The sequence below is a fragment of the Alosa sapidissima genome, chromosome 2 (assembly GCF_018492685.1).
Source record: "Alosa sapidissima isolate fAloSap1 chromosome 2, fAloSap1.pri, whole genome shotgun sequence".
NCBI classification, from domain to species: domain Eukaryota; kingdom Metazoa; phylum Chordata; class Actinopteri; order Clupeiformes; family Clupeidae; genus Alosa; species Alosa sapidissima.
In genome coordinates, this window is record NC_055958.1 from 12,947,153 (window position 1) to 12,973,209 (window position 26,057).

At 42.5% G+C, this 26,057-nt stretch overlaps 1 protein-coding gene across 4 annotated transcripts in view; it reads left to right on the top strand.

The window, feature by feature from the left end:
* The window catches only part of LOC121694913 (protein mono-ADP-ribosyltransferase PARP4-like), a 21,078-nt gene extending 5,746 nt beyond the window's left edge, over positions 1-15,332 (top strand). The window contains exons 1-29 of one of the 4 annotated variants that reach the window (XM_042075332.1): positions 11-255; positions 315-478; positions 574-705; positions 1,550-1,648; positions 1,877-2,060; positions 2,307-2,454; positions 2,788-2,930; positions 3,230-3,361; positions 3,880-3,966; positions 4,431-4,595; positions 4,705-4,742; positions 4,922-5,003; positions 5,763-5,900; positions 6,016-6,256; positions 6,772-6,842; positions 7,044-7,231; positions 7,352-7,451; positions 7,961-8,131; positions 8,298-8,378; positions 8,586-8,666; positions 9,758-9,853; positions 10,292-10,432; positions 10,847-10,966; positions 11,245-11,358; positions 12,142-13,244; positions 13,495-13,582; positions 13,732-13,834; positions 14,050-14,182; positions 14,389-15,332. In XM_042075332.1, coding sequence (XP_041931266.1) covers positions 351-478; positions 574-705; positions 1,550-1,648; positions 1,877-2,060; positions 2,307-2,454; positions 2,788-2,930; positions 3,230-3,361; positions 3,880-3,966; positions 4,431-4,595; positions 4,705-4,742; positions 4,922-5,003; positions 5,763-5,900; positions 6,016-6,256; positions 6,772-6,842; positions 7,044-7,231; positions 7,352-7,451; positions 7,961-8,131; positions 8,298-8,378; positions 8,586-8,666; positions 9,758-9,853; positions 10,292-10,432; positions 10,847-10,966; positions 11,245-11,358; positions 12,142-13,244; positions 13,495-13,582; positions 13,732-13,834; positions 14,050-14,182; positions 14,389-14,590 — 4,509 coding nt within the window. In that variant the 5' untranslated portion in view covers positions 11-255; positions 315-350 and the 3' untranslated portion in view covers positions 14,591-15,332. Of the gene's footprint in view, positions 1-10; positions 256-314; positions 479-573; positions 706-1,549; positions 1,649-1,876; positions 2,061-2,306; positions 2,455-2,787; positions 2,931-3,229; positions 3,362-3,879; positions 3,967-4,430; positions 4,596-4,704; positions 4,743-4,921; positions 5,004-5,762; positions 5,901-6,015; positions 6,257-6,771; positions 6,843-7,043; positions 7,232-7,351; positions 7,452-7,960; positions 8,132-8,297; positions 8,379-8,585; positions 8,667-9,757; positions 9,854-10,291; positions 10,433-10,846; positions 10,967-11,244; positions 11,359-12,141; positions 13,245-13,494; positions 13,583-13,731; positions 13,835-14,049; positions 14,183-14,388 lie in introns of those variants that run through there. The other 3 variants (XM_042075326.1, XM_042075313.1, XM_042075319.1) reach the window with 3 other exon arrangements.
* Positions 15,333-26,057: the final 10,725 nt, after the last annotated feature.

Sequence of the window (26,057 nt, forward strand, 5' to 3'; positions counted from 1 at the left end):
CACACACTGCCCCATACCCTCCCTACTGCCAAGCTCACCTCTCAGGCACTGGACCTGTGTCAGGTACACACACACACACACACACACACACACACACACACACTGCCCCATACCCTCCCTACTGCCAAGCTCACCTCTCAGGCACTGGACCTGTGTCAGGTACACACACACACACACACACACACACACACACACACACTGCCCCATACCCTCCCTACTGCCAAGCTCACCTCTCAGGCACTGGACCTGTGTCAGGTACACACACACACACACACACACACACACACACTTCCTGATACCCTCACTGTGTGCAGGTGCTGAGAGACACGCTGTCTGTGAATGAGGCGGTGATGAGGAGCTCCAGTCCCTCCAGTGTGGGGAAGTACAGAGCCCTGGGCTGCAGCATCGAGAGCCTCCCCCCTCAGAGCCCTGACTACCAGATCGCCACTCAACTGCTGCAGCACCACGACAAGCAGGGGTGGGTGTGTGTGTGTGTGTGCGTGTGTTTGTGTTTGTGTGTATGTGCGTGCGTGCGTGCGTGTGTGTCTCTGACTCCCTGTGTTTCTCTTGCAGGGAGATTAAGATTCACCATGTGTTCCATGTGCGCCGTGGGGCAGAGCTTCAGATGTTTAGGGAGGAGCTTGGGAACATTAAGCCCCTCCTCCACTCCACCAGTCCTGCCAGCTTTGTTGGAATCCTCTCTCGGTTAGAAATCTCCAATGCACGTACTACACACACTACATTACAAACTTACTGCATACCTTAAAAAATACTAGTATAGACAGAATAAAATCTACCTGTAATTTAAGAATTATACAAAAATTATTATAACTAAAAAATAATAATAGCTATTCAGGTATGCCTATGCCCGTATAACTAGTGTTACTAGTGTTCCTAATTTGAGTGTTGTCCATGCTGTAATAACAATAGCTATATAGATGTGACTATGCGACTACGCCCTCCCAGCTAGTATAACAAGTGTTCTAGTGTCACTAGTGTTCCTAATGTGAGTGTTGCCCATGCTTGTGTTGCTAGTGTTACTGATGTGAGTGTTGTCTATGCTAGTGTTACTAGTGTTACTGATGTGAGTGTTGTCCATGCTAGTGTTGCTTGTGTTCCTAATGTGAGTGATGTCCATGCTAGTGTTGCTTGTGTTCCTAATGTGAGTGTTGTCCATGCTAGTGTTGCTTGTGTTCCTAATGTGAGTGATGTCCATGCTAGTGTTACTAGTGTGAGTGTTGTCCATGCTAGTGTTACTAGTGTGAGTGTTGTCCATGCTAGTGTTACTAGTGTTACTGATGTGAGTGTTATCCATGCTAGTGTTCCTAATGAGAGTGTTATCCATGCTAGTGTTCCTAATGAGAGTGTTATCCATGCTAGTGTTCCTAATGAGAGTGTTGTCCATGCTAGTGTTCCTAATGAGAGTGTTATCCATGCTAGTGTTCCTAATGAGAGTGTTATCCATGCTAGTGTTCCTAATGAGAGTGTTGTCCATGCTAGTGTTCCTAATGAGAGTGTTATCCATGCGGTATCTGCCCTGTCTCTGCAGGGGTCTCCTGCTGCCCCGTGTTGGAGTGGAGCATCATGGAGTCCAGCGCACAGATGTGGGGCACCTGGGAGGAGGCATCTACTTCAGCGACTCCTTCAGGTCAGTTGCCCTTGGCATTGGGGCATTAAATACGCAAGTTACGTTTTCTTCTTTCCTGCTTCTTATCTGCCAATGAGCCCCAGTGTGAAGAACTCCGTATGTATCTCACACTAACTGTTCCTTCTCTCCTCTCTCCCCCTTGTGGGTCAGCACCAGTGTGTAGTACTCCGTATGTAAACATGTAGACCCTCTCAGCCTTACGGTTCCTTCTCTCCTCTTGTGGTTCAGCACCAGTGTGAAGTACTCCAGGCCCGGTGTCACGGACGGCTCACGCCTGCTGCTGGTGTGTGAGGTGGCGCTGGGATACTGTAGAGAGTTCCGGAAGAAGGACACCACCCTGACCAGCGCTCCTGAGGGCTACGACAGCGTCCATGGGGTCCGCAGCACCCCCAGACAACACTCAGAGTTTGAGGTACTCATGCTTATGGGGGAGTCAGTCAAAGAATAACACATTGTAGAATGTTTAATGTCTTTCCACAGAAGTAATGTACAGGGGAGTTATGCAATGTACTTACTAAAACACTTATTTTGTAACAGCAGTTTACAATACATTTCATGAGCATGTGTCTTACTGTAACTGTTCTCATCATAGTGTGGTTGTCATGGTATCATATCTGTCACTGCCAGGCTGTTGATGGCTCCTGTGTTTTCCCTGCAGGACGATGAGTATGTGGTGTTCAGCCCTGACCAGGTTCGGCTGAAGTATGTGGTCCAGTACACACTGCCAGACGACCAGCTCAAGGACTTCCAGCCGTCTGTTGACACGTCTGTGGAAAACATCCCTCCAGCAGGAACTTCTGACACATGTGAGTCTCCACTGATGGCCTTTCTTGCCCCCTCACCCAACATATGAGACCTTAAGGTTTACATACTGTAGAAAATAAACTAGATTTACAAGAAATGTACTTTTAAATAAACAAGTCTTTCCTATGTCTGTTGTTATTTCATTTGGATTAGGTTATATAGGTTTGATGCAGCGTAATGTAATAATGTTTCTAGAATGTGTTATTATATGTTATAACAACTGTGTAGTTATTACAATATAATAATAGTTTAGTAACATACCTAAGATAAAGTGTTCTGTCATGATGTATAACAACGTATTAGGTACTTAAGGCACTCTACACGTGTATTTTTAGTGGGCAGTGAGGACAGTGGAGGTTTTGAGGACGTTAAGAACCCCCTGGACAGCGTGACTGCTGGTCTCCTGGACAGCGCTGGACAGACACTCCCCCTGCAGGCCGTCCATGTGAAGTGCAAGCTGGTCGATCTGCTGTCTCAGGTACAGGGCTAACAGGCCACACTGACCTAGATATGTGAGTTCTAGTCAAAGACCAAATTCATTTGGTGTGTTTGGTCTCCTATATGCATTTATGTGTGAACATTTTCCTCAGAATACTGTCAACTTCTATAATATTTTACACCCATAGCGCATTTTGCTGTTTAGATGCAGATGCATCTTTTTTCATCTCTGGCCCTCAGACATCATGACAGCAAACACTGAGATCACTTTTTAATTCTCTACTGACTGCTATTATCCTACTTCACTGCTTCTGATTGTCTCCCATCTCCTGTCTCCAGGTCATCATCTTCCAGACGTACTTCAACCCGAACACCACCCCCATCGAGGCCAAGTATGTTTTCCCCCTGGAGGAGTCTGCCGCTGTGTGTGGCTTTGAGGCCTTCATCAATGGGAAGCACGTGATCGGAGAGGTACAGAACCTCCCTGCACTCTATCTACCCCCTGCCATAGGGCACCGACCCCATTCACCCATCTCCAGTCCTCTGGCTGTTCTGATGTATCTGTTCTTCATGCTGTTCTGGTGGCATCTCCAGTCCTCTGGCTGTTCTGATGTATCTGTTCTTCATGCTGTTCTTCATGCTGTTCTGGTGGCGTCTCCAGTCCTCTGGCTGTTCTGATGTATCTGTTCTTCATGCTGTTCTGGTGGCGTCTCCAGTCCTCTGGCTGTTCTGATGTATCTGTTCTTCATGCTGTTCTGGTGGCATCTCCAGTCCTCTGGCTGTTCTGATGTATCTGTTCTTCATGCTGTTCTTCATGCTGTTCTGGTGGCGTCTCCAGTCCTCTGGCTGTTCTGATGTATCTGTTCTTCATGCTGTTCTGGTGGCGTCTCCAGTCCTCTGGCTGTTCTGATGTATCTGTTCTTCATGCTGTTCTGGTGGCGTGCCCAGTCCTCTGGTTGACTGTAGTTGTGTTCTGCTGTGTTTCTCAGGTGAAGGAGAAGGAGCAGGCCCATAAGGAGTACAAGCAGGCCATAGAGAAGGGCCACGGGGCTTACCTCATGGACCAGGAGGCTCCTGTACGTCAACACACACTTTACAAAACTCTACTCTGCATACAGAGATAGCAAAGATGTATTACCCAAACTGTATTTTAGATCAAAATTATCCAAGCTTGTTTCTTTACAATTTCTGAGTAAAACCAGCATAGTGGTATCTCCATAAGACCTTGTTTATGTTGCACAGCACTTGTAATGATATATTGAGCCTCTTCAGTGGCACAAAAAAGTGGTCTTCAGTGGGGTACTTCGACGTTAGCTTCTTCCCCGATAGGGTAGCTGCCTAGCCATTCTTCTTTATTTTTGCTCCTACCGACAGTAGACAGTACACAAAAGAAGACCTCCAACGACAGGGCTCTAGGTTGAACCATACGGGAGTTCTCTATTGCTGTTACATTTAGCTGATTATGGATTGAGGAGATTATTGGATGTCTGTTAGTGTAATCTGCCATTTTTGATGATGTCATAACTGTGCGCCCCATCAGGATGTGTTCACCATCAGTGTGGGGAATCTTCCACCTGGTGCCACCGTCCTCATCAAGGTCACCTTCATCTCTGAGCTGCTGGTGAAGGCCGACTCCATCTTCTTCCAGTTGCCTGGCAGCGTGGCGCCCTGGCAACAGAGTGCTGCACTTAATGAAAGGACGCAGGTAGAGTCTAGGCTTGATTGACAGTTGTCAGTCAGAGTTTGATCTATTCAGTGGCAAACTTTTGCGTTTTATTAGTTTTTTGTTAAATTACTCTTTGTGTGTTTGGCAGGGTACAGTGGAGAAGGTGTGTGTTGGTGAACTCAGTGGGTAAGGGTCTTCACCTACTTCATGTTCTCTACTTATCAGTGGAGTTGTTTTATTGATTCTCTGATTGGTTATTACACAGTAATTATAATTATTAATGTGATTATATGTTAGATTGATTATATATGATGATGTATCACTGATGATTTGAAGTACACCTCTTTCTTATTGGCTCTTCACAGGGTCTTCTCTCTCAGTCTGTCCATTGAGATGCCTTATGAGATCATCAATCTGCGCTGTGATACACACCGTATTCAGACCAAGGTATGTAACAGTAAGTCCTCCTGTGCCACCAGCACAGTGAGTAATATCTGCCCCACTCTGTCTAGCAGGGAAAGAGGAGATCATTGTTACTCATGTGTTGGTTGAGTAAATGCTTACGGTTTATTGTTTGAAATACTGTAGTCCCGTTTGAAACTGCTGAATGAGCCTGAAGAGTTTTGTCTTATTTGTTTGTCTTATGTGTTTTCTTGACCGATGAAGATGTATTGATGTAAGAAAATGAAAAGGGTATGGTTTTCTGGTTTCATCAAGTGGGCTTCCAAATAATCAAAGAAAAAAAAAAGCAGAAGAACTAAGGCTCTCCTGTATGAAAATATAAAGCTTTTATTAATATAAAGCTTCTGATTACTGTACATGGCTACACACATTTCAACTAAACGTTTCATCAAGGCAAGGCAGGATATATTTTACATAGAATTATGTAAAATATATCCAGTTTACTACAATATAAGTTGATATTTTAAATGACTGTATATAGTTTTGACTGTTGAAGGTGTTGTGTTGACTAATAGATTATTGAGTGACTGTATATAGTTTTGACTGTTGAAGGTGTTGTGTTGACTAATAGATTATTGAGTGACTGTATATAGTTTTGACTGTTGAAGGTGTTGTGTTGACTAATAGATTATTGAGTGAGAGTTGACCTGTTGAAGGTGTTGTGTTGACTAATAGATTATTGAGTGAGAGTTGACCCGTTGAGTGACCCTTGACCTTTGACCCGTGTTCTCTCCTGTTCTTCAGAGGACTGACTGTAAGGCGGTGGTTAGCACGTTGCCCGGGGAGACGCTTGGTTCTGACGGGTTCCACCTTTACATCACTCTGTCTGAGATGCACATGCCCCGCATGTGGGTGGAGAACCACCCCGACAAGGACAGCCAGGTCAGATCTCACACACACACACACACACACACACACACACACACACACACACACACACATACAAAAGCCCTCATACAGCAGACCTCACCCATCCAGACCGCTCCTCTCTCCCCAGGCCTGTATGCTGGTGTTCTACCCTGACTTCGGGGCCCTCCATGGGGCCGGAGAGGAGCCCAGCCCTGGTCCCGCTGCTCCTGGTGGTCCTGGTGGCCGTGGGGTGCAGGAGGTGCTGCTCCTGTTGGACTGCTCTGAGTCCATGCAGGGGGAGACCCTGCTGAACGCACGGCACATCGCCCTGCACCTCCTGAGCAAACTGGACAAGAAACTCAAGATCAACATTGTGCTGTTTGGGACAGGTGGGCACTGGTAGTGTTGGGACAGGTGGGCACTGGTAGTGTTGGGACAGGTGGGCACTGGTAGTGTTTGTGGAGGAAAGCCACAGCTATGCAGATGTGGAAGACTTTAAACGTGACTTATTTTCAAAATGTTTTGTTTTTAACAAAAATAAATCTTAGTCTCGCTGAATAGTTACAGTCTATGAGCCACAAGGGGTCTCCACTACTATTTCTGTAGTTCTGTACCCATTCAGAATACATCCCAGATGATGCATTACGCCACATTTAATGATGGTTTGTATGAATCATATCATGTGTGACGGAGTGTTGAGCATGCGCTCTGACTGCCATACCAATGAGCCTGGCTTTTTGGCATTGTGGTCAAGCTATAGGTTTAGTATCCCAAAGATCTGGGTTTGATGCCGGATGGGGTCACTGCTCTCTACATCATATATGTAACTTATAAGGAGAGATTCCATACAGTAAAAAAACATCTAACATTTTTGGCCCTTGGCTCATATTTTTTTTATATATAGATCATAAGGATGCCTTCATGTTCTCCAAAGTTCTAGGGGATGCATATGAACCAGCCAAGAAGTTCATCAAGGTGAGTACTGACATGGTGAATAAATAAATTAGTTCAGCTAAGTTCAGTTACCATTACACAGTTACAGTTAACATTAGGGTCCACCTTAGCCACAATACCGATACTTAACATAGCAACACCTTTGTGAGCACCCAGTCCTCTGTCCTCTATTCCTCTGCTGTTTCAGTGAATCCGTTTGTTTTCTGCTGTTCTCATCATTAGACCTCCCCACCAGTGGGGGGCAGCACTGAGCTGTGGCGGCCCCTGCGCAGCCTGAGTCTGCTGCCTCCATCCCAGGGCAGCAGGAGCCTGGTGCTGCTGTCTGACGGCCACGTGCAAAACCCCACCCTCACCCTGCAGCTGGTCCGCAACAACGCTGCACATACGCGTCTCTTCACCTGCGGCCTCAGGTGAGGTCTCTAGTACCTGTCCCACTGGTGGGCCTCCAGCCACCAAGGTCTTCAATGAACATGATTTAATGAGGATGTCTTCAATGAACTTGACGAGTATGTGTGTGTGTGTTTCCACAGTAAAACGGCCAACAGACACATGCTTCGTGCCCTTGCCCAGGCAGGTGGTGGAGCCTATGAGTTCTTTGACACAAAAACCCGACACACGTGGTCAGAGAAGGTAGTTTGTCTCCCCAGTGACGAACGCAAATTCAATCTCCCATAAACATTCATAATGAAGGAACAGGGATACAGATCTAAACGGAAGCTAAATGGGACTTAAAGCTGCTGTAAGCGATGCCACTTGTTTTTTAGGCTAAAACATTTTTTGTATCTTACAGCAAACATCACCTCACCATCCGCTAGCTACCTGTGTCCTGAATACACTGTAAAAAACGTGGCCCAGGCTCCAAAACGGCAACAAAAACAACCTGGGCAAACCTAGCCCATAACAATATAACAAACTGTTCCAGCAAATCACAGATGAGATGCGCGTTTAGGAGAGTTTCAATTGCACGGGAGGGAGGGGGAGGAAGTAGCGAGCTAGCTCTCTGTTTTGTTTGAGCGTCAACAGAAGTGACGTTACCCAGCATCGCTTAGAGCACCTTTAACCTCCAATAGAAACATGTATTTGAGAGACAGATGTGTCTGATGTCAAGTGTGTAACTGGAGTATTGTGTCACCTGGCAGGTGGCGTCACAGGTGAGGCGCTTGGCGTCTCCAGGCTGCAGCTCGGTGGCGGTGAAGTGGCAGCTGTTCAGCCCAACAGCGCCCCCTCCTGTTCAGGCCCCTGCACAGGTCCACGCCCTCTTCAGCAACTGCCACACCTTGGTCTACGGCTTCGTACCCCACTGCACACAGGTAGAGTACACCGGTACAAGAGAATCGGGTCGTGTCAGTATATGTTTATGTTTGTCCATTTGTGTTTATTTTTCAGATTCTACTCAAGTGAAAGCTCTGTATTGTTTTGCCTGTCTATATGACAAGACTAAATCTGATGAATATCTGGTAAATGTTTTGTTTGTAGGCCACTCTCTATGGGGAGCTGTGTGGGCAGGAGATTAAGACCATGGTGTCCACCACAGAACTGCAGAAGACTAAGGGCACGGTATGAACACCTACACCTCATGAACACAACACACTACAGAACCCTGTTCACATGACTTGCTCTATTAGACATCTGTTACAAATGTAATGCGACTGTTGAAATAAAATGTTAAGTGTTTATATTAACCCCCCCCCCCCCCCCTCTGTGTGTGTGTGTGTGTGTGTGTGTGTGTGTGTGTGCGTGTGTGTGTTTGTGCGTGATCCCTAGTTTCTTCACAAGCTCACGGCAAGAGCAGTCATTAGAGATTATGAGGATGGTATTCTTCACCTGGATGAAGCCGAACATGAGGTATGTCAGTGTTTCTCTCTGTGTGTGTGTGTGTGTGTGTGTGTGTGTGTGTGTGTGTGTGTGTGTGGATATATTTTCTAGTTGTGTTGTGATGGGTTTTGTGTACATGTTGTTGCGTTGTGTTGTGTTGAGCTCTTCAGCTCCTCTGATCGCTTGTGTGTGTGTGTGTGTGTGTGTGTGTGTGTGTGTGTGTGTGAATGTTGTACATGTGGCTGTTGAGTTGTGTTGTGTTGAGCTCTTCAGCTCCTCCAATAGCTGGTGTGTGTGTGTGCGTGCACATGTGGTTGTTAAGTTGTGTTGTGTTGTTTTGAGCTCTTCAGCTCCTCCGATAGCTGGTGTGTGTGTGTGTGTGTGTGTGCGTGCACATGTGGTTGTTGTGTTGTGTTGTTTTGAGCTCTTCAGCTCCTCCGATAGCTGGTGTGTGTGTGTGTGTGTGTGTGTGTGCGTGCACATGTGGTTGTTAAGTTGTGTTGTGTTGTGTTGTGTTGAGCTCTTCATCTCCTCTGATAGCTGGTGTGTGTGTGTGTGTGTGTGTGTGCGTGCACATGTGGTTGTTAAGTTGAGTTGTGTTGTGTTGAGCTCTTCAGCTCCTCTGATAGCTGGTGTGTGTGTGTGTGTGTGTCTGTGTGCGCGTGCACATGTGGTTGTTAAGTTGAGTTGTGTTGTGTTGAGCTCTTCAGCTCCTCTGATAGCTGGTGTGTGTGTGTGTGTGTGTGCGCGTGTGTGTGTGTGCGTGCACATGTGGTTGTTAAGTTGAGTTGTGTTGTGTTGAGCTCTTCAGCTCCTCTGATAGCTGGTGTGTGTGTGTGTGTGCGTGTGTGTGTGTGTGCGTGCACATGTGGTTGTTAAGTTGAGTTGTGTTGTGTTGAGCTCTTCAGCTCCTCTGATAGCTGGTGTGTGTGTGTGTGTGTGTGTGCGTGCACATGTGGTTGTTAAGTTGAGTTGTGTTGTGTTGAGCTCTTCAGCTCCTCTGATAGCTGGTGTGTGTGTGTGTGTGTGTGTGTGTGCGTGCACATGTGGTTGTTAAGTTGAGTTGTGTTGTGTTGAGCTCTTCAGCTCCTCTGATAGCTGCTGTGTTCTAAATCTCATAGGGGAAGAAAGCACAGACGAAGTCCTTTATCGTGGAGCTCAGCAAAGAGTTCTCCGTCCTCTCCCAGTTCACCAGCTTTGTGGCCATTGAGGAGAGGGTACGTTCACTCCTGACCTCACAGACAAAGGTCAAGGGGTTTCTCTCATATCAACTGCAACAATAAATGTAGTTTGAATTACATTAAGTAGTTTGTAGTTTGAATTCAAAACATTAAGTGTGTGTAGTCTTAGATTGTCATTGTGTTTTAATAAATCATATACTATGATTTAATAAAACACATTAAATCAATCCCTATATGACTGCTACCTACAGTATGCTAGCAGCGGTCATAATAAAATAGTATAACAAAATGAATATAGTTTAACACAATGTTAACACAAAGTGTTATAGTATAACACAATGAATATAGTTTGAAAGTGTAAGTAGTCTATGTAGTCTAATAAAATGTGTGTTATGAAAGCATATACTGTAGGCGTGTTTCAAAACTGTGGGCTCCAAGTGAAGTCTTTTGTTTCCCTCCCTCATCCTCCACCAGGATGCACAGAAGCCTGATGAGGGCTTCACAGACATCCCCAAGCTGATTGCAGAAGAGGACGTGGACCTGCTGCCCTATATGGGCTGGGAAGATGAAGAGGCGGCGACACTGAAGGAGGAAGAGGAGGATCTTAGTTATTTGGTATAATGCTATATGACTATTTATGATGATCCTGCGGTATGTGTAGTGGGACTGAATGGACAGAAATGTTTTCCAAGCTGCTGAACACATAAAGGTCAAAGAGAGGATAAAATACTTTGCTAAATTTAGCACTCTCCTTCCAATATTGCCTATATTTTTTCAGCAAATTGAATTGACAGTACATTGCACAAAAAAGGGCTTCAGAAATTCAAATCTCCTTTTTTGTTTTTCAGTGCGATGACGGCTCATTGAGTTCTGTAGAGTAAGATGTTCTAGTTGCTTTGCAGGTACTGTATGGCAGTGAAAATTCTTTTATCGCTGCTGAACACATACAGATCTGCACAGAGGATAAGACAGTTTGTTAGTGGGTGCTATGCAGTTTGTTAATTCAGCAATATCCTAAATTTGTTGCAGTTTGATCCACGACTATTCAGGAGGACATTTTTGGGCTCTGTTTCTAATGTGGAGGAAGAGTCTCATTCCATTCTGGGCTCTGGGCTTTTTAATGCTGAAAAGATTCACGGTGATGCTCTGGTATGTATAGTTGGAGTGAACATGGACAGAAATGTTTTCTAAGCTGATGAACCCTTAAAGGTCAAAGAGAGGATAAAACACTTTGTTAGATTTAAAATGAATTTCCTACCTCTTTGTTCAGTGTTAGCATACAGGGGTCAACTTTGTGAACAAAAAAATGATCTGCAGCAGTGTCCTTCCAACATTACCTATAATTTTATAATCAGCTCATTGAATAGACAGTATACTTGCACAGAAAACGTTCTTCAGCGATTCAAATCTCCTTTCATGTTTTTCAGTACATGGATGAATTTGCGGATGAATTAGTCTCCTTTTCTGGGATAATTGAAACGTTTGAGGAGGACCTGGACGAACTGATTTCTTTAGAGTCTAAACTTGATGTTGATTTGATGGTAGGTATGTAGGTACAGTATGATAGTGAAAACTCACAACAGAAGAACAGAAATAATTTCAAAGCTGCTGAAGACTGTTTGTTAGCAGATGTTATCATAGACGGTTTATTAATTTAGCAATATCCAAACATCAGTCTACTCAAGAGCATATTTTCATTTTTGTGACAACAATAACAACAATTTATACTTATCAAGTTGTTAACACAGCATTTTATTTATTTTTTTGCTGTTTTCCTGATAAATGACGACATCTCTTGGAACAAAAATAGGCTATATTGAAGTGAAGAATAGACCAGTAAGGATTTGATTTGTTAGACATGAAGATGTTCCGAAATCAAAGCAAAACAGAAAAAAAGGATTTTTAGGTGTGCATTTCAGTTTGGCAGTTCCTCAGGTGACAAGCAGTAAGTGTTTAATAAGTTAATCACCAGTGTGTCCAGTATAATTGGTTACAAGGATCAAATTTGTCTAGATTACAGAATGTCTAGATCAGCCTAAAACTCAGATTATCTATGACATTCAATTAAAATCAATTCAGTCTAATTTACAAGTAGCCTACTTTACCTGAAGTCAAACTGTATCAGTGTGTTTAGAGTTAGCATGCAGGGGTTAATACTGTAAATTGTATCAGTGTGTTTAGAGTTAGCATCCAGGGGTTAATACTGTAAACTGTTGCACAAATGATCTGCTGCCCATATTCCGTATGATTTTTTCAGTTCATTGAGTAGTCAGTATACAAAACAGTCCTTCTAGAAATTTAAATCTGCATTCTTTTTTTTCCAGAACTTGAACGAAATTGATAGTTGCCCCCGTCCTCCTCCTCCTGTCTTAGAGGGTCTCATCTGTCTCTCTTCCTCTCGACACTCTCTTAATAGAGCTGTAAGCATGAGCTCCGGTCCTGCTCCTCCCCCTCTCCTACCCCCTCCTGGGGCCTTCACCATTGCTGTTCAAGGCTCAGCTGGCTTCACTGTGTCTGGGACTCCAATCTTTGCCCCAACCCCTATGTCTTCTCACACCCCTAAAAAAAGAGGGGGGAAGAGGGGGGAAGGGGAAATGGAAGCTGTCCCTCTTGCCTCAGGAGAACACTCTATTGCCTCAGGAGAACACTCTAGCGTACAGAGACCCAGTGCACAGGCCCCAGACACAGTGCACCTTGCCCCTGTCTCTGCTCCTACTCCAAGCCCAGCCCCTTCAGGTGTTGCCTCCCGTCGCTTAGCATCTGAGGCACGCTCAGTTGATGTCACGAGATCCACTCTGCCTCCTCCCGTTGATCGTGCCAGTAAAAGAGCTAGCAAGGGCTATGAGGCTCCTCGTCCCCAAACCTATAGGCACCTCTCTGCTCCTGCCTTGAACTCCTCACTGCCGCTTGGTGGCCGTGCTGTTTCCTTCACCCAGTCAGTTTCAGACCGCCCCCTTGCTGCCTCGGATGTCATGTCGGCTCCTTTACCTCCTCTACCCCTACGTAAACGCTGTCCGCTCCTTGCTCCTGTTGTCTATGGGGCTGCTTATTCTGCCCCACCTGTCACTGCAGGCGATGGTGATGATTCTGACTATATTGACATTCTCCAGGGCTCCTCTCCTGTCTATAAGGCTCAAGCATTGCCCTCAGACCACCCCCTTGCTCCCTCTCCTCTGCTCCCTTCTCCTGTTGTTTGCGGTGTTCAGCCTGTCCTGGCTCAGAGACACAGAAGTGCTGCTCTGGGGAGCCCCCTCAGAAGAACCAAAGGTCTGGCCTATCCCTCTAACATGGTCTTGGAGAAATGCTCTGGGATGTCTGTCCCTCTGCTCCCACCAGTAGAAGCCCAAGAACATGGTTCCTCTTTTACTCCTGGTCCACGACAGGAATCGCGGTATCGCAGAGTCCAGAAACGCTGCTCGCTGAGAAGGTATGCTGTCATCGATTTTTCTTTAATTTTCATAGGTCTTTGCCTGTGCACAATAAAACATATTTGACATGCAAGTTTTAAAGTAACGAGACGGAGATGTTGAATAGAAGCTACTTCACAAGGACAGGATTGTTTGTAATGTTTTTATGAGGCCGTGGTGTCGTGGTTTGATTGCAAGAGCACATGTAATGAACTATGTGAGAACTCTTGGGAGTCTACTGTGGAAGTAATGTTGAGTTCACCATTACAGGAAGGGCCCATGCTTACAGGATGTGAGATCACATATTGAGATCAAACCCAGTGCATCATGGGGACAGCTGGCATGTCTTCAGAGACCAGTAAGATTCCTGCTCTTCAGACTTCTTCTGCTAGTCATAGAACAGACAGTATACCTATGACCCAATATGAATTGGCCACTGCTTTATATTTCTATCATCTTCAATTTCATTTCAGTATGTTAAGTTTTGTATGCTTATTTTGTAAACAGGAGGGTTACTGGGAATGCACAGAGGAAGTAGGATTGCTCCTGGGTGTGGATCTGAACTTCTTTGCCAACGTTTTCCTGAAAGAAAAAGGCATCTCATCTCTGGGTGAGAAATTATCTCTGTCATATACACTCATCTACACTACACAGAAAAGTTCCAATCATATTTAGTTTAGGCTAAAATTTTGACTGATACTATAATAGCAACCTACCAATATGTTTTTTTTTTCTACTCTTTAAATTATTTTTGTGTGTGTGTGTGTGTGTGTGTGCGCGCGCGCGCCTTTGTCTGTGTGTGTGCGTGTGTGTGTTGTCTATCAGGCCCCAAGGCCCAGGCTGATATCCTGAGGCTGGTGTCCACCCTGCTGGTCCTGCAGCTGGTGCGCGTCAGGAAGCTGGTCCAGGGAGAGCTGCTGCAGTCTCTGTTCCGCCTCAGAGACCCTCCTCAACACAGGTGTGTGTGTGTGTGTGTGTGTGTGTGTGTAAGAAAGAAAGAAGGAAGGAGAGAAAGAGCTATTATGGCAGAAAAAGTGAGTGAGAGGAGAATTAAAAATGTGAGTTTTGTGATATACAGAGAACACAAATGAAACAAAAGAAAGAATGAAATAAAAACTCTTACTGTGTGTTTCTATGTTTGTTATTTTTGTGTTTTGACCGCAGCTCTTCCGAGTGGGAGGCCCTGAAGCGGGCGGTGGACTGGGTGCGCTGGGCAGACAGGCAGTACCCGTGCGTGTGCAGCCGGCTGGAGTTCGGCCGCGACTGGGAGTCGTCCACACGACAGCTACTGGGATTCGACCGCCCGCACCCCCTCTCTCCCCTCAACCCTCTGCTGGAAAGGAGCAGAACCATACTAGCCTGCTAGAAACACACACACACACACACACACACCGTCCATACTGGCCTGTTGTCTGTTTGATTTGAATCAGTCTTCTAAATCGTCTGTTTACCACTGGGGAGTGTCTGAAATTGTTGAATATTCAAAAGCCAATGTTGCAGTTAAAGTGTGATACAGGATATAATTTTATTCCAAGTTTTACATCGACAGTATCTTAAAAAATATTATAATAAGGGGTTATAATATGGCTAATAGATTTCTTCCCCTGCTGCCTGCTTTCACTGGGGATATAGAAATGCAAGAAAAATCAAATAGGCAATCAGACAAATACAACAAACTATTGTATTTGCATTATTTATTATTTAAACATTTATTATCTTGATCACATAAGTGCAAATTCTTCAGCAGACAATTTTATCTAAATGACTATATAGCACATATATTGTACTTCATTGAAGATGGCTGTACTTTGCTTGAAGAATGCTCGTATCGCTCCCTTTGAAGACATGCCGTGACCTCTGTCTGTACGTCTGTGCTGAACAGGGATGTATCATTAGATCAGTGTATATCAGACTGATGGAAAACCATGCCAATTTCCACCGAATAGTTTATCAAGTAGAAGTATGTCTTTAGTATGATATGTATTAATCATGATCAAAGCCTGTGAGCCGATTAAAAAATATACATTTACATTTTATTAATGTGCAAAAGTCAAAGCTCTTTCCTTGAATATAAGTAAATAAACAACTGTCAGTAAGTATGTGATCAATGTATTTGTTTTGACTTAAATTTGTAAACCAGTAGGCTAACTTTCTGTCAATGAAGCCAGAATACATATGACGTAGCAGCACATAGAGCCTTGTTTACGTTTTTAACCAATGAGATCTGCTCAGATATTTATCTGACACCACTCTTAGTCAATCATTTGTTAGACTATGTTACTGCATTGGACGTTGTGCTGCGTCCCAACAAAGACTCTAGAACTCCGCTCTTCAAGTCTGTTTCAAAAAGCAGGACAAATACACGTCCTGCTTGATGTTGCGCAGGATGCAGGACAGGGCATTGAAAATCAGGACTGTCCTTCCTAAAGCAGGACGTCTGGCCACCCTAATGATAAGGGATCAGATTCCAAAAATAATTCAGTGGAAATGCATGGATTCCAGTTGCTGCTACTGGAAGCAACTGGAATCCATGCATTTCCACTGAATTATTAGGCAGCATTAATCGGGTACCTACAGCCTCTATGCCAATCCTTAATAGAAAGAAATGACATACTGTATGCCAATGAACCACAATCACATCAACAGATGGTCAATTGTTGGGTGTGTTTGCATCTACATTTCTACATTCCAGTGGGGAGAAGTTCATCTTGTCTAAATAACAATTCTATTTCCTTATTAGCTGCATACTTGAGGTTGAAGATATATTGTATACATTTGTTATTATGACCGCCGCGCAGCGAAGCGGCGGTCATATAGGTTTAGTCAGATTTGTTTTTTTTTTTTGTTTTTTTGTTTTTTTTTTCTTTTTCGCATGCCCAAATTTCCGTCAATGATTCCCGGGACACTGAAAGACCGGGGTACACGAAACTTGGTGGACATGTAACCCCACATGGATAGCATGGAACCATCGTTTTTCGTTTTGATCTGTAGCCCCCCCGCTGAATTGGACCCCCCGAAAGGAGGGTAGGGCAGACACAGTTTTCTGTGAATATCTCGAAAACCGTAGGGTTTAGGAGGACCATTTTTTTTTTGTATGTTGATCTCAAGGGGCCATGTCAACCCATTCCATAACCACTCATTTCATGTATAGCGCCACCTAGTTAAACACAAAAAAGTAAAAATGAGGTGGTGTAATTGAAGGTATCTGTGACCTAACATAGTCAAAACTGCACGAAATTGGAAGTGTAGGATCATTATGACACCCTCTGTATGCACGCCAAGTTTTGTGGAATTCCGTTCATGGGGGGCCACACAATAAATTAATTTATGTTACTATACACCAACTGGCCTGTAGGTGGCCGGAGACAGTTTTCTGTGAATATCTCGAGAACCGTAGGGCCTAGGAGGTCCACCTTTTTTTGTATGTTGGTCTTAAGGGGGCATGTCAACCCATCCCATTACCACTTATTTCATGTATAGCGCCACCTAGTTAAAAATTAAAAAGCAAAAAATTAGGTGTTTTCATCACAATATCTCTGGCTGACAAGGTCAAAACTGCACGAAATTAAAAGTGTAGGATCATTATGACACCCTCTGAATGCATGCCAAGTTTTGTGTACTTTCGTTCATGGGGGGCCTTACAATAAAATAATTTATGTGTACATTTAGTGACGTACACCAACAAGGATTCCCGGGACACTGAAAGACCGGGGTACACAAAACTTGGTGGGCATGTACCCCCACATGGATAGCATGGAACCGTCATTTTTCGTTTTCATCTGCAGCCCCCCCGCTGGACTGGACCCCCCGAAAGGAGGGTAGGGCAGACACAGTTCTCTGTGAATCTTTTATGGTATGTTGGTCTCAAGGGCCCACATCAACCTGGCTCATAATCACTCATTTGTGATTCCCCCCCCCCCCCCCCCGCCCCGCCCCGCCCCGCCCCGGTAAAAAATGAAAATGCAATATTATTCTGCTTTAATCGCCCCTATCTTCAGTTAAGATGTTCAGAACTGCACCAAATTTTATGTGTATGATTGACCTGGCATTCTCTGGGGGTCTGGGGGTATGCCAAGTTTCGTAGAATTTCATCCATGGGGGGGGGCTAAAAAAATTAGGTTATGTGTACATTTAGTGACTGTACACTCATTGGCCTGTAAATGGCGGTGCACACATATAAACATGCACACACACAGGCACCCACATACTATCGGTATTAGAACGGCCGATACATAATTACAAATTCAATAGGATCAAAAGAAAGCCAAAATATTCATCATCATCATCATGGCTGCATTTTCAGTATTGGCGATAAGTAGTCGTTTGTCCACTAGATGGCGCATCGTTGCAGTGAGACGTAATTTTTTTGGAAGTTAAAAGTGGGTTGAAAAAATAATGGACACTTCCTACAAGGACTGTAATTTACCGCAGCGAACATCTAATAAGGACAGGACGATGTTCACATGAAGTGTAAGTGAGGATGAAGTGAGGATGTTTATCGGACATGCTTGGTTTTTACTGCAGGTACGTTAATCTTGTAATATCTATAAGGACCTAGGTAATGTTACCGTTAGCGTTGGTTGAGTGATGGAGGCCCATTTGATTGATTGCATTTGTAGAAAACTATAAATGCGGTTGTACCAAGCAAATTGATAGCAGCACTGTTTGTATCTTTCGACTGTCATTTATTGCACGTGCTACAAAATCATTCTGTGCAATGGAAGATTTACCAACGTTACACCGGTCTGATACAGTTTTGCCTATACATGCGTGAGACTGAGACGCCTGTTTATTTTGTTTTAAGTGCGTGCAGGGTGTGAGAGGGGAATCGATGTGCTTTGATTCCAGCTTGGTAGTTGTAGTCTGTGAAATTAAAAAGCACGTGTGTGTGAAGTAGCCTATCCAAACAATGACACCTTCATTTCATTATGGCTGCTTTAGCAACACACCTTAAGCTACTGTGTAGTGGGTCCCATTTAGAAGTGGCTACTTCATTCGCGCTTTCCTTGACTCATGGAACTGCGTGAATGTTATTACAACTTTTCGTCACGATATGGCAGTTTAAGTCCGCTTGATAGGCTACTGTAAATCGTAAGCCATTGGTTTCCAAAGGAGATTTTATTTGTGTCGCCAGCATAGCCTATTGACAATTTATGTTGTAAATAGGCCTACCTTATAATCCTACCTGTAGCTTAGGGAAGCTGACAGCTTTCTATTAGGATCTAGTTTGTTAGTTACAGTTTTGTCATAACTCCCTAATGCATTTTTGCATTTAGAATAGCCAGAGCGTGTATATCTCAATCTGAAAATTAAACAATATCGGGTGCCTATGGACTAGGCTGGGTGAACCCAGCCTGATCTGCCCGCTATTTATTTTTTGATTTCTTAAAAGATTGAGCTTGGTCTGATGAAAGCCAGACTAGCCATGGACCTCAGTTACACAATGCAAGGGAACATGAATCAGCCTATATTTGCACGAACAATAACGGACAAAAGCTCTTCAACTTTGGCCCGTTAAAATGTGTATGAACAGTCTAGCGACGCATTTCATCAAGGCCCATTTGGACATGTCAGTTATTTGCACCACTGGTTAGATGTAAAACAGCATTTCGTTTCAGACTACTGTTACTTAATTTGTGCATTAACAATAACGTTTCAGACTACTGTTACTTAATTTGTGCATTGACAATAAAGTATTACATGAACTAAAGATGACTAAAATCTTATGTAGAAGAAGAAACATTCACAAAAAATCCATCCATCCAAAAATGACCTTTGTTTTTGATAGCTGTTGAAAACGGCATGGAACTGACAGAGATGTTTTTGTTTATAAATACATAAAAAAATAAAAAATAAATAAATAACATTATGCTGATACCTTTTGCTTTTCCCAAATACAATGTAGCCTACAGGTGTAAGTGACCTTTCATCAATCCAGTTGCAATGGATGAACTGTGATGACCTGCCCTACTTGTGATTGTTTAGAGATTTTAAAGGTTTTATAACAATGCTTCATCTTCTTTGGCTATTCTACAATCTATTCACCTTTTCAGCACAAGTAGGCTACTTTCTGTGCAGCCGCACACACACACTCAGGCATGCCAAACAAGCATACACAAAAGTTTCAAGAGTGGGGGATGGAGTAAAAGATGGAGACAAATTGAAGTGTGATTTATTTTCGCGGAATGGATGTACAGGACTGAGCGGCGGTCATATTTTGTACCGCTATGCGGTACATCTAGTTTTTAATCATTTAAATATATAAATAATATTTAAATAATATTGAATGTTTATGAGTGTGTGAAGAATGACAAAGATTTATGGTCAAATATGTAACTGTATTAGTTGCTTTCAATCCCTTTTTCATCTAACAAAAGCCATATTTGTCAGCCATTTTTTAAAATGGCTGCCGTGGCCCCCATGTGAGTTTATAGTGCGTTCATGCGGCTGGGAAGTGGGAAGGTTCCCACTTCTAAACTCCCTACTTTCGAAGTGAGAGCATTCACTATGTTGAGTGACGTCAAAACATTCTCCTGGGAGCACTCCCAAAGCCCCCACTTCAAACTTGGAAGTTCCCAGTTCAGGCTAACATTTTATTAATTTGAGGGCTCAATTAAAGGAAAACGTGCTCACAAATTATCATGACCAGAAAAAATATCACTTAATATGCAAATGAGCTATACACTAATCGAATATATGGCTACCCAAAATATACCCGCATAGGCTTAATTTCTTTACTCCTATCACAATCAAACCTCACACAGTGAAAGTACAGTATACATGAAAATGAACTTTTTTGTTTTACAAGTTTCTTGGAAAAATCTATTTTAAATATGCAAATGAGCTCAACACTAGGCCTAATTGACTGAAGCCATAAAGTCACAAGTAAAACAGGGGCCAAATAACTAACACATTCATGTCCATTCAGTAAGTTAACCTATGCATAAACACGATAACTTTGAAGTCACTTGCCACACTCTCCTGGGTCACTTGCCACAAAAAAGACTTATATTGACCTTAAGAATTGATTGCACAATCTTGCCTCCAGTTGCTTTCTATTTTTTTTAATTTGTGAACAAGCCTCACAGCCTAGCCTCTTATTCATTAGTAACGTGGTGAGATTACATTTTGGCTGGCAGATTTACAAATGATTGGTATTCTTGGTAAGATTACGAGATAACAGGCAGAAGTCATTCTTACCAACTAAACGATTCACTCTCACACAGAAGACAGATGAAAACCAGATAGACACACTTTCCAGACATTCCAGCTCTTTAAATAATTTTGCCAGACACCAAAACTGCTTCTCTTTTTGTAGTAAGCAAGTATTTCAGACATCAGACTTCCACCGTTTCTGAAGTAGATTTGCTGTGAGAAGCTAGTGACAGCAATATCTAGGCTAGAAACCAAATCGGAACATTTCAAGTTACCAACTGCTTTCTAACTAGACATTTTACTGTAGACACATTTTGCTTAAGGCCAAAACTACTTTTCATCTTGAAGTAGCATCACCTAGCCTACTGAAATGAACTAACGTTAGCTTGCTAGCACTAGCAAATTCTATTGGGCCTAATTTCGTTGCTAGACAGCACTGTTTTCTTTTCTTTTTTTTGTTTTGTTTATGCAACTATTGTAAAGCAGAAAATATTGTATTTGATAATGTATTACCATCTTTGCAACAACCACAAATCAAACATAATCTCCGCTCAGAACAGAACTTCAATTTTCAAGAGCATTGCTTGTTCTGTGGACAACCAACTGAAATAGATAAGACTAAAAATAAGCACAGAGAGAAAATGTATATCTAAGAACAGGTGACTTCCAGGAAAGGATTGTGCAGGTTTGCTACTTATAGATAGATAGATAGATAGATAGATAGATATACTTTATTGATCCCTAGGGATAGATAGATAGATAGATAGATAGATAGATAGATAAGGAACGATGGACTTAGACTTAAGGAACGATGAATGGTCTAATACAGTTTTGGGGAGAATATCATCTGTCCATGACCTTCATGCAGCCGATGCAATGTACCACAACACATGCAACAGTAACTTTGGAAATATGAAGAATATTCCAAGTCAATTCTCTGCAAACCCAGGCAACAAACCCAAAAGATTCAAAGTCTGAAGACCAGAAGATTCTGTTGTCACAATACCAACACGATGTTTTTGGCACGATGGCACGATTTTGGCACAATGTTGCCAAAATTCTGTTGTCACGATACCAACATTATTGAAATATGAAGAATATTCCAAGTCAATTCTCTGCAAACCCAGGCAACAAACCCAAAAGATTCAAAGTCGGAAGACCAGAAGATTATGAGAGAACAACAGCATTCCTAAAGGTGGCAAACTTTTTAAAAGAGTACGATGAGGAACAAATTACTATTCACAGCCATCCCCAAAATTCTGTTGTCACGATACCAACATTATTGTTTCAATACTAAGTGAAGAATCTCGATTTCGATAGGCTACTTTTGCAATTTTTTAAAATTTGATTTGGTTTGTGTGATTTGTGAGATCATTCACATCAGTGGCAATCATAGAATTTGATTGACCCTCCACACACACACACACACAAAGTGATGGTTGTCATAGGTTTCTATTTCACATTTTGGATTTATAAACTTTATATTGTTAATTATTTATAATATTTTATCATCTGCATAATAACTAATAGTTAAACATATTTAGTAATTTGAATACATCACATTGATATTTAAACTATTAGGCTACACTTGTCTTTAATATCATCACATTTGTGGTGTGTAGGCTAAAAAACTAATTGAGTGTCTGTCACTTTAAGTAGCCTAGAACGTGAACGCAATTAGCTTTCAGTCTCACGGTTTTAGGCTAGTGAAAAATAGTTTTCGCAAGTGCAAGGATATGTGGATTCAATTCATCATGTTTGCTATGCCATTAGATAAAATAAATGTTCAAAAAACTAACAAGTCAAAGAAAATCTTTCTGGGATGAGATCACAGAAGAGATATCTGGTGCCTCGCAATGTTCATATGAGTATAATGCACCAAAGTTTATCTTTTATTTCTTTGCATTGTGCAGGCTACATTCACAAATACATTACCCTACATAAACAGAATATAGGAACAGGAAAATTTCTCGGATCCATAGTTTATTGCGACTGCAAGATTGGCAGCCCAATTAACAGTCAGTGATGGTGACTTCTATTCTGTGCTATAGCCTATGCGACTGTCCGTGCGGCACACCAACATGACTCTTAACTTTGGTTGAAAGATTACAGAAGCTAGGTTTAGCTTTGTTTGAATCATCCTACCTCCCCCTACAGGCAAACAAGGCAATTCTTGCCAATGTCCTCTAGAAATCTATTGAGCAGGAGCAAAGACAACCCAGCAGTGATGTCCAGCATGTCCTTGATGGGGGTGCATTACTACATCGTCTACCATGGCCACAAGGGTCCACATGACCGTGTGTGTGAAATGTCAGATATGTCACACAGAAATATGGTACGGCTGTCATAGTCTTTGATGGCTACAAAGAAGAACCAGCAATAAAAGACGCCACTCAACTGCGTCAAACAGGTTTTACTCCCGGTGTGACCGAAGTGTACAACTTCTCTGGTGACATGATCATCCAATCCAAAAAGGGCCATTTCCTTAACAATAAGGAAAACAAACAGCGGTTCTTGGTTTATCTTAGTGATAAACTTGAGAGGGCTGGGTGTATCACAGACCATGCAAAGCACGATGCAGATGTGCTCATTGTCCAAACTGCCATTGCCTTTCTGCCATTGCCATTGTCTTTCTAGGTGATGACACAGACGTGCTAGTACTCTTGTTGCATCATGCTGATCTGAATACAGGAGCTGTTTCTGGCACCAGAACCAAAGAAAGCAACAAACACAAGACGGATATGGTGCATAAAGCAGATGAAGGTTTTACTGGGTCCCAAGGTGTGTGACAATCTCCTCTTTATCCATGCCATTTTAGGCTGTGATTCTACATCTCGTCTATTTGGCATAGGAAAGGGAATGGCACTGAAAAAAGTAAAGAACGACACTAGCTTTCTCAAACAAGCTAAGGTGTTCAGCCAGTCACAGGAAAATGTGGGAAAAGGCATCATCATTGCAGCAGGTGAAAAAGCTCTAGTATCACTGTATGGGGCGAAAAGGATGAATCACTGGATATGCTAAGATACAGGCGATTCTGTACTAAAGGATGAATCACTGGATATGCTAAGATACAGGCGATTCTGTACTAAAGGATGAATCACTGGATATGCTAAGATACAGGCGATTCTGTACTAAAGGATGACTCACTGGATATGCTAAGACACAGGCGATTCTGTACTAAAGGATGAATCACTGGATATGCTAAGACACAGGCGATTCTGTACTAAAGGATGACTCACTGGATATGCTAAGATACAGGCGATTCTGTACTAAAGTAACTCATAACTCACCTCCAGTGGAACCTCAATCTCTCTCTCCAACAACAACAGCTGCAAAGTTCAGTCTTCGGGTCTTTTACCAAATGATGGAGTGAAAAGGGGGAAGTGAAAGTATGGACCCAAAAGACTGGGGGTGGCATGTTTTGGATGGAAGATTTATGCCAATGACCGATCAGCCTGCGGCACCACCAGAAATATTAGATGTAGTCCGCTGTAGTTGCAAGAAAGACTGCAGCACAAAGAGATGCACATGCAAAAAACATTGACTCCCTTGCACTGACATTAGCGGAGAATGTCGTGGTACTAGCTGTACAAACTCACAGTTGCCTGATTTATCAGATGAATACGACCCAGAGGGGAAGAACTCAGCAAAGAACAAAGCAGGAACTGATATAGGGGCCAGCACCAAGAGCCACAGAGAAGGGCTCCAGGATCCAGTGCCAGCACCAAGAGCCACAGAGAAGGGGTCCAGGATCCAGGCTGGATATTAAAAAAAACATTTAAAAGAAAGAAAAACACCAAAAACACCAAAAAAAAAAACAACCTCCCCTTTTGTTGCTACCTTGTCGTGGTGGGGAGGCTTGTGTTCCTCCGTGACCCTGAAGACTATACCGGCGGGGGTTATACCCCTGGCAGGTACTACCAAGCCAGGCAGTTTTCAGGTTAGAGGCCAGTCTAAAAGCAGCATTGGATGAAGATTGGGCCGATATATTTATCATACATATGAATGGTGTTTCTGCCTATGCAAATTAGGACATATTCAATAAGTGTAAAGCTCATGTGCATATTCAAAGTCATTTCAAAAGAAACATGTAATACAAAAAAAGTTACTTTTGGGTGTACTGTATTTTGGGCATATTTGATTAGTGTGTATAGCTCATTTGCATATTAAAATTAATTTTCAAAGAAACTTGGAAATACTTTTCATGGGTACTTTCATTATGTAAAGTTTCATTTAGATAGCCCCATTGGGGTGTATTGTTGCCTGGCCTTATTGGTAAACATTTAGGATTGATGAGAAATTAACATATTTCCTCAACTACGATTTCTTAGGACTTTTAGTATGTTGTTCTGGACACCTCATAGAAATGATCTATGCAAAAAAATATATATTTTACAATTAGTCTGTCGGAAAACGCTACTTTGCCAGGACTATTAGTAGAACTGAAAGAATTTAAATAATTGTTAAGTCAGCGGACAAAATACCTGGATGCAAAGGGAATGCCTTGGGAAAGAGTAAGAGATATTCTTAATGATGAAACACAACAATCACAGACATGGGGTGGGGCTGCATAATGGTTCTAATTGTACTTCAGTGGAATGCAAGGAGTTTAATTGCAAACGGCCAAAAATTCAAGAAATATAAGTAGAAAGATATATAGAGAAATATAAAATATAAGTTTAAAAGAAAAACCTAATATTATTTGTATACAATAAACCTGGCTAGTGCCTAGGTTGGATTTTGTAATAAAGGGGTAAGACTAGGTAAAGGAGGAGGAGTTGTAATTTTTATACAAAGGGGACTTCAGTATAGAGAGATGATGAATAGGAATGACTTGGAATACATTGCTACAGAAGTATGGTCAAGTGAAGATAATGTGACAATTATAAACGTTTATAACCAATGTAGACAAGTGGAGATAAGTCAACTGGAGGATATTTGGAAGGATTTGACAGGGAGAATTATCTGGTGTGCGGATTTTAATGCACATAGTACATTATGGGGAGAGAGGGGTGTATTACTGATGGATCTGGTACCAGAATAGATGTGGCAATGTGATTGGGAGGTACTGAGGGAAAGCACACTAGGGAGTGATCACTATCCTATTAGAATTCAGATAGGAGTGGAATTAAGAAATGAACATGAAGTAAGAGAAGAGAGATGGATTTTAGGAAAAGCAGATTGAAATAAGTATAGAGAAGTCAGTGATGAATTGATACTGTCTATTGATAAAAATCAGGATATTGAGAAATTGTGTAATGAAATTGGCAGAGGAATAATTGTTGCAGCAGGAGTATCAATTCCAAAAACTAAGCCTAAGACATTAACTAAAATAGTGCCATGGTGGTCTACTCTAAAGAATGTAAGGAAGCAATTAAAGATAGAAATAGAGCGTTTAAAAAGATCATTTTCAGAATTAAGTTCAACATAAAAGATCTCAGGCAATAGTTAGGAAAACAATAAGACAAGCTAAACAAGACCACTGGAAAAAGTTATGTGACTCTATTGGTCGAACTACTCCAATGGAGAGAGTTTGGAACATGATTAAAAAAATGAAAGAAAATGGAAGGGAATGCGGAAACCCAATGCTGGTTGAGGGGCGAAGAACTATCACCAATAATAAGTAAAAAGCAGAGGTTATGGCAACAATATTAGCCAAGGTGTACAGCACAGGGAAT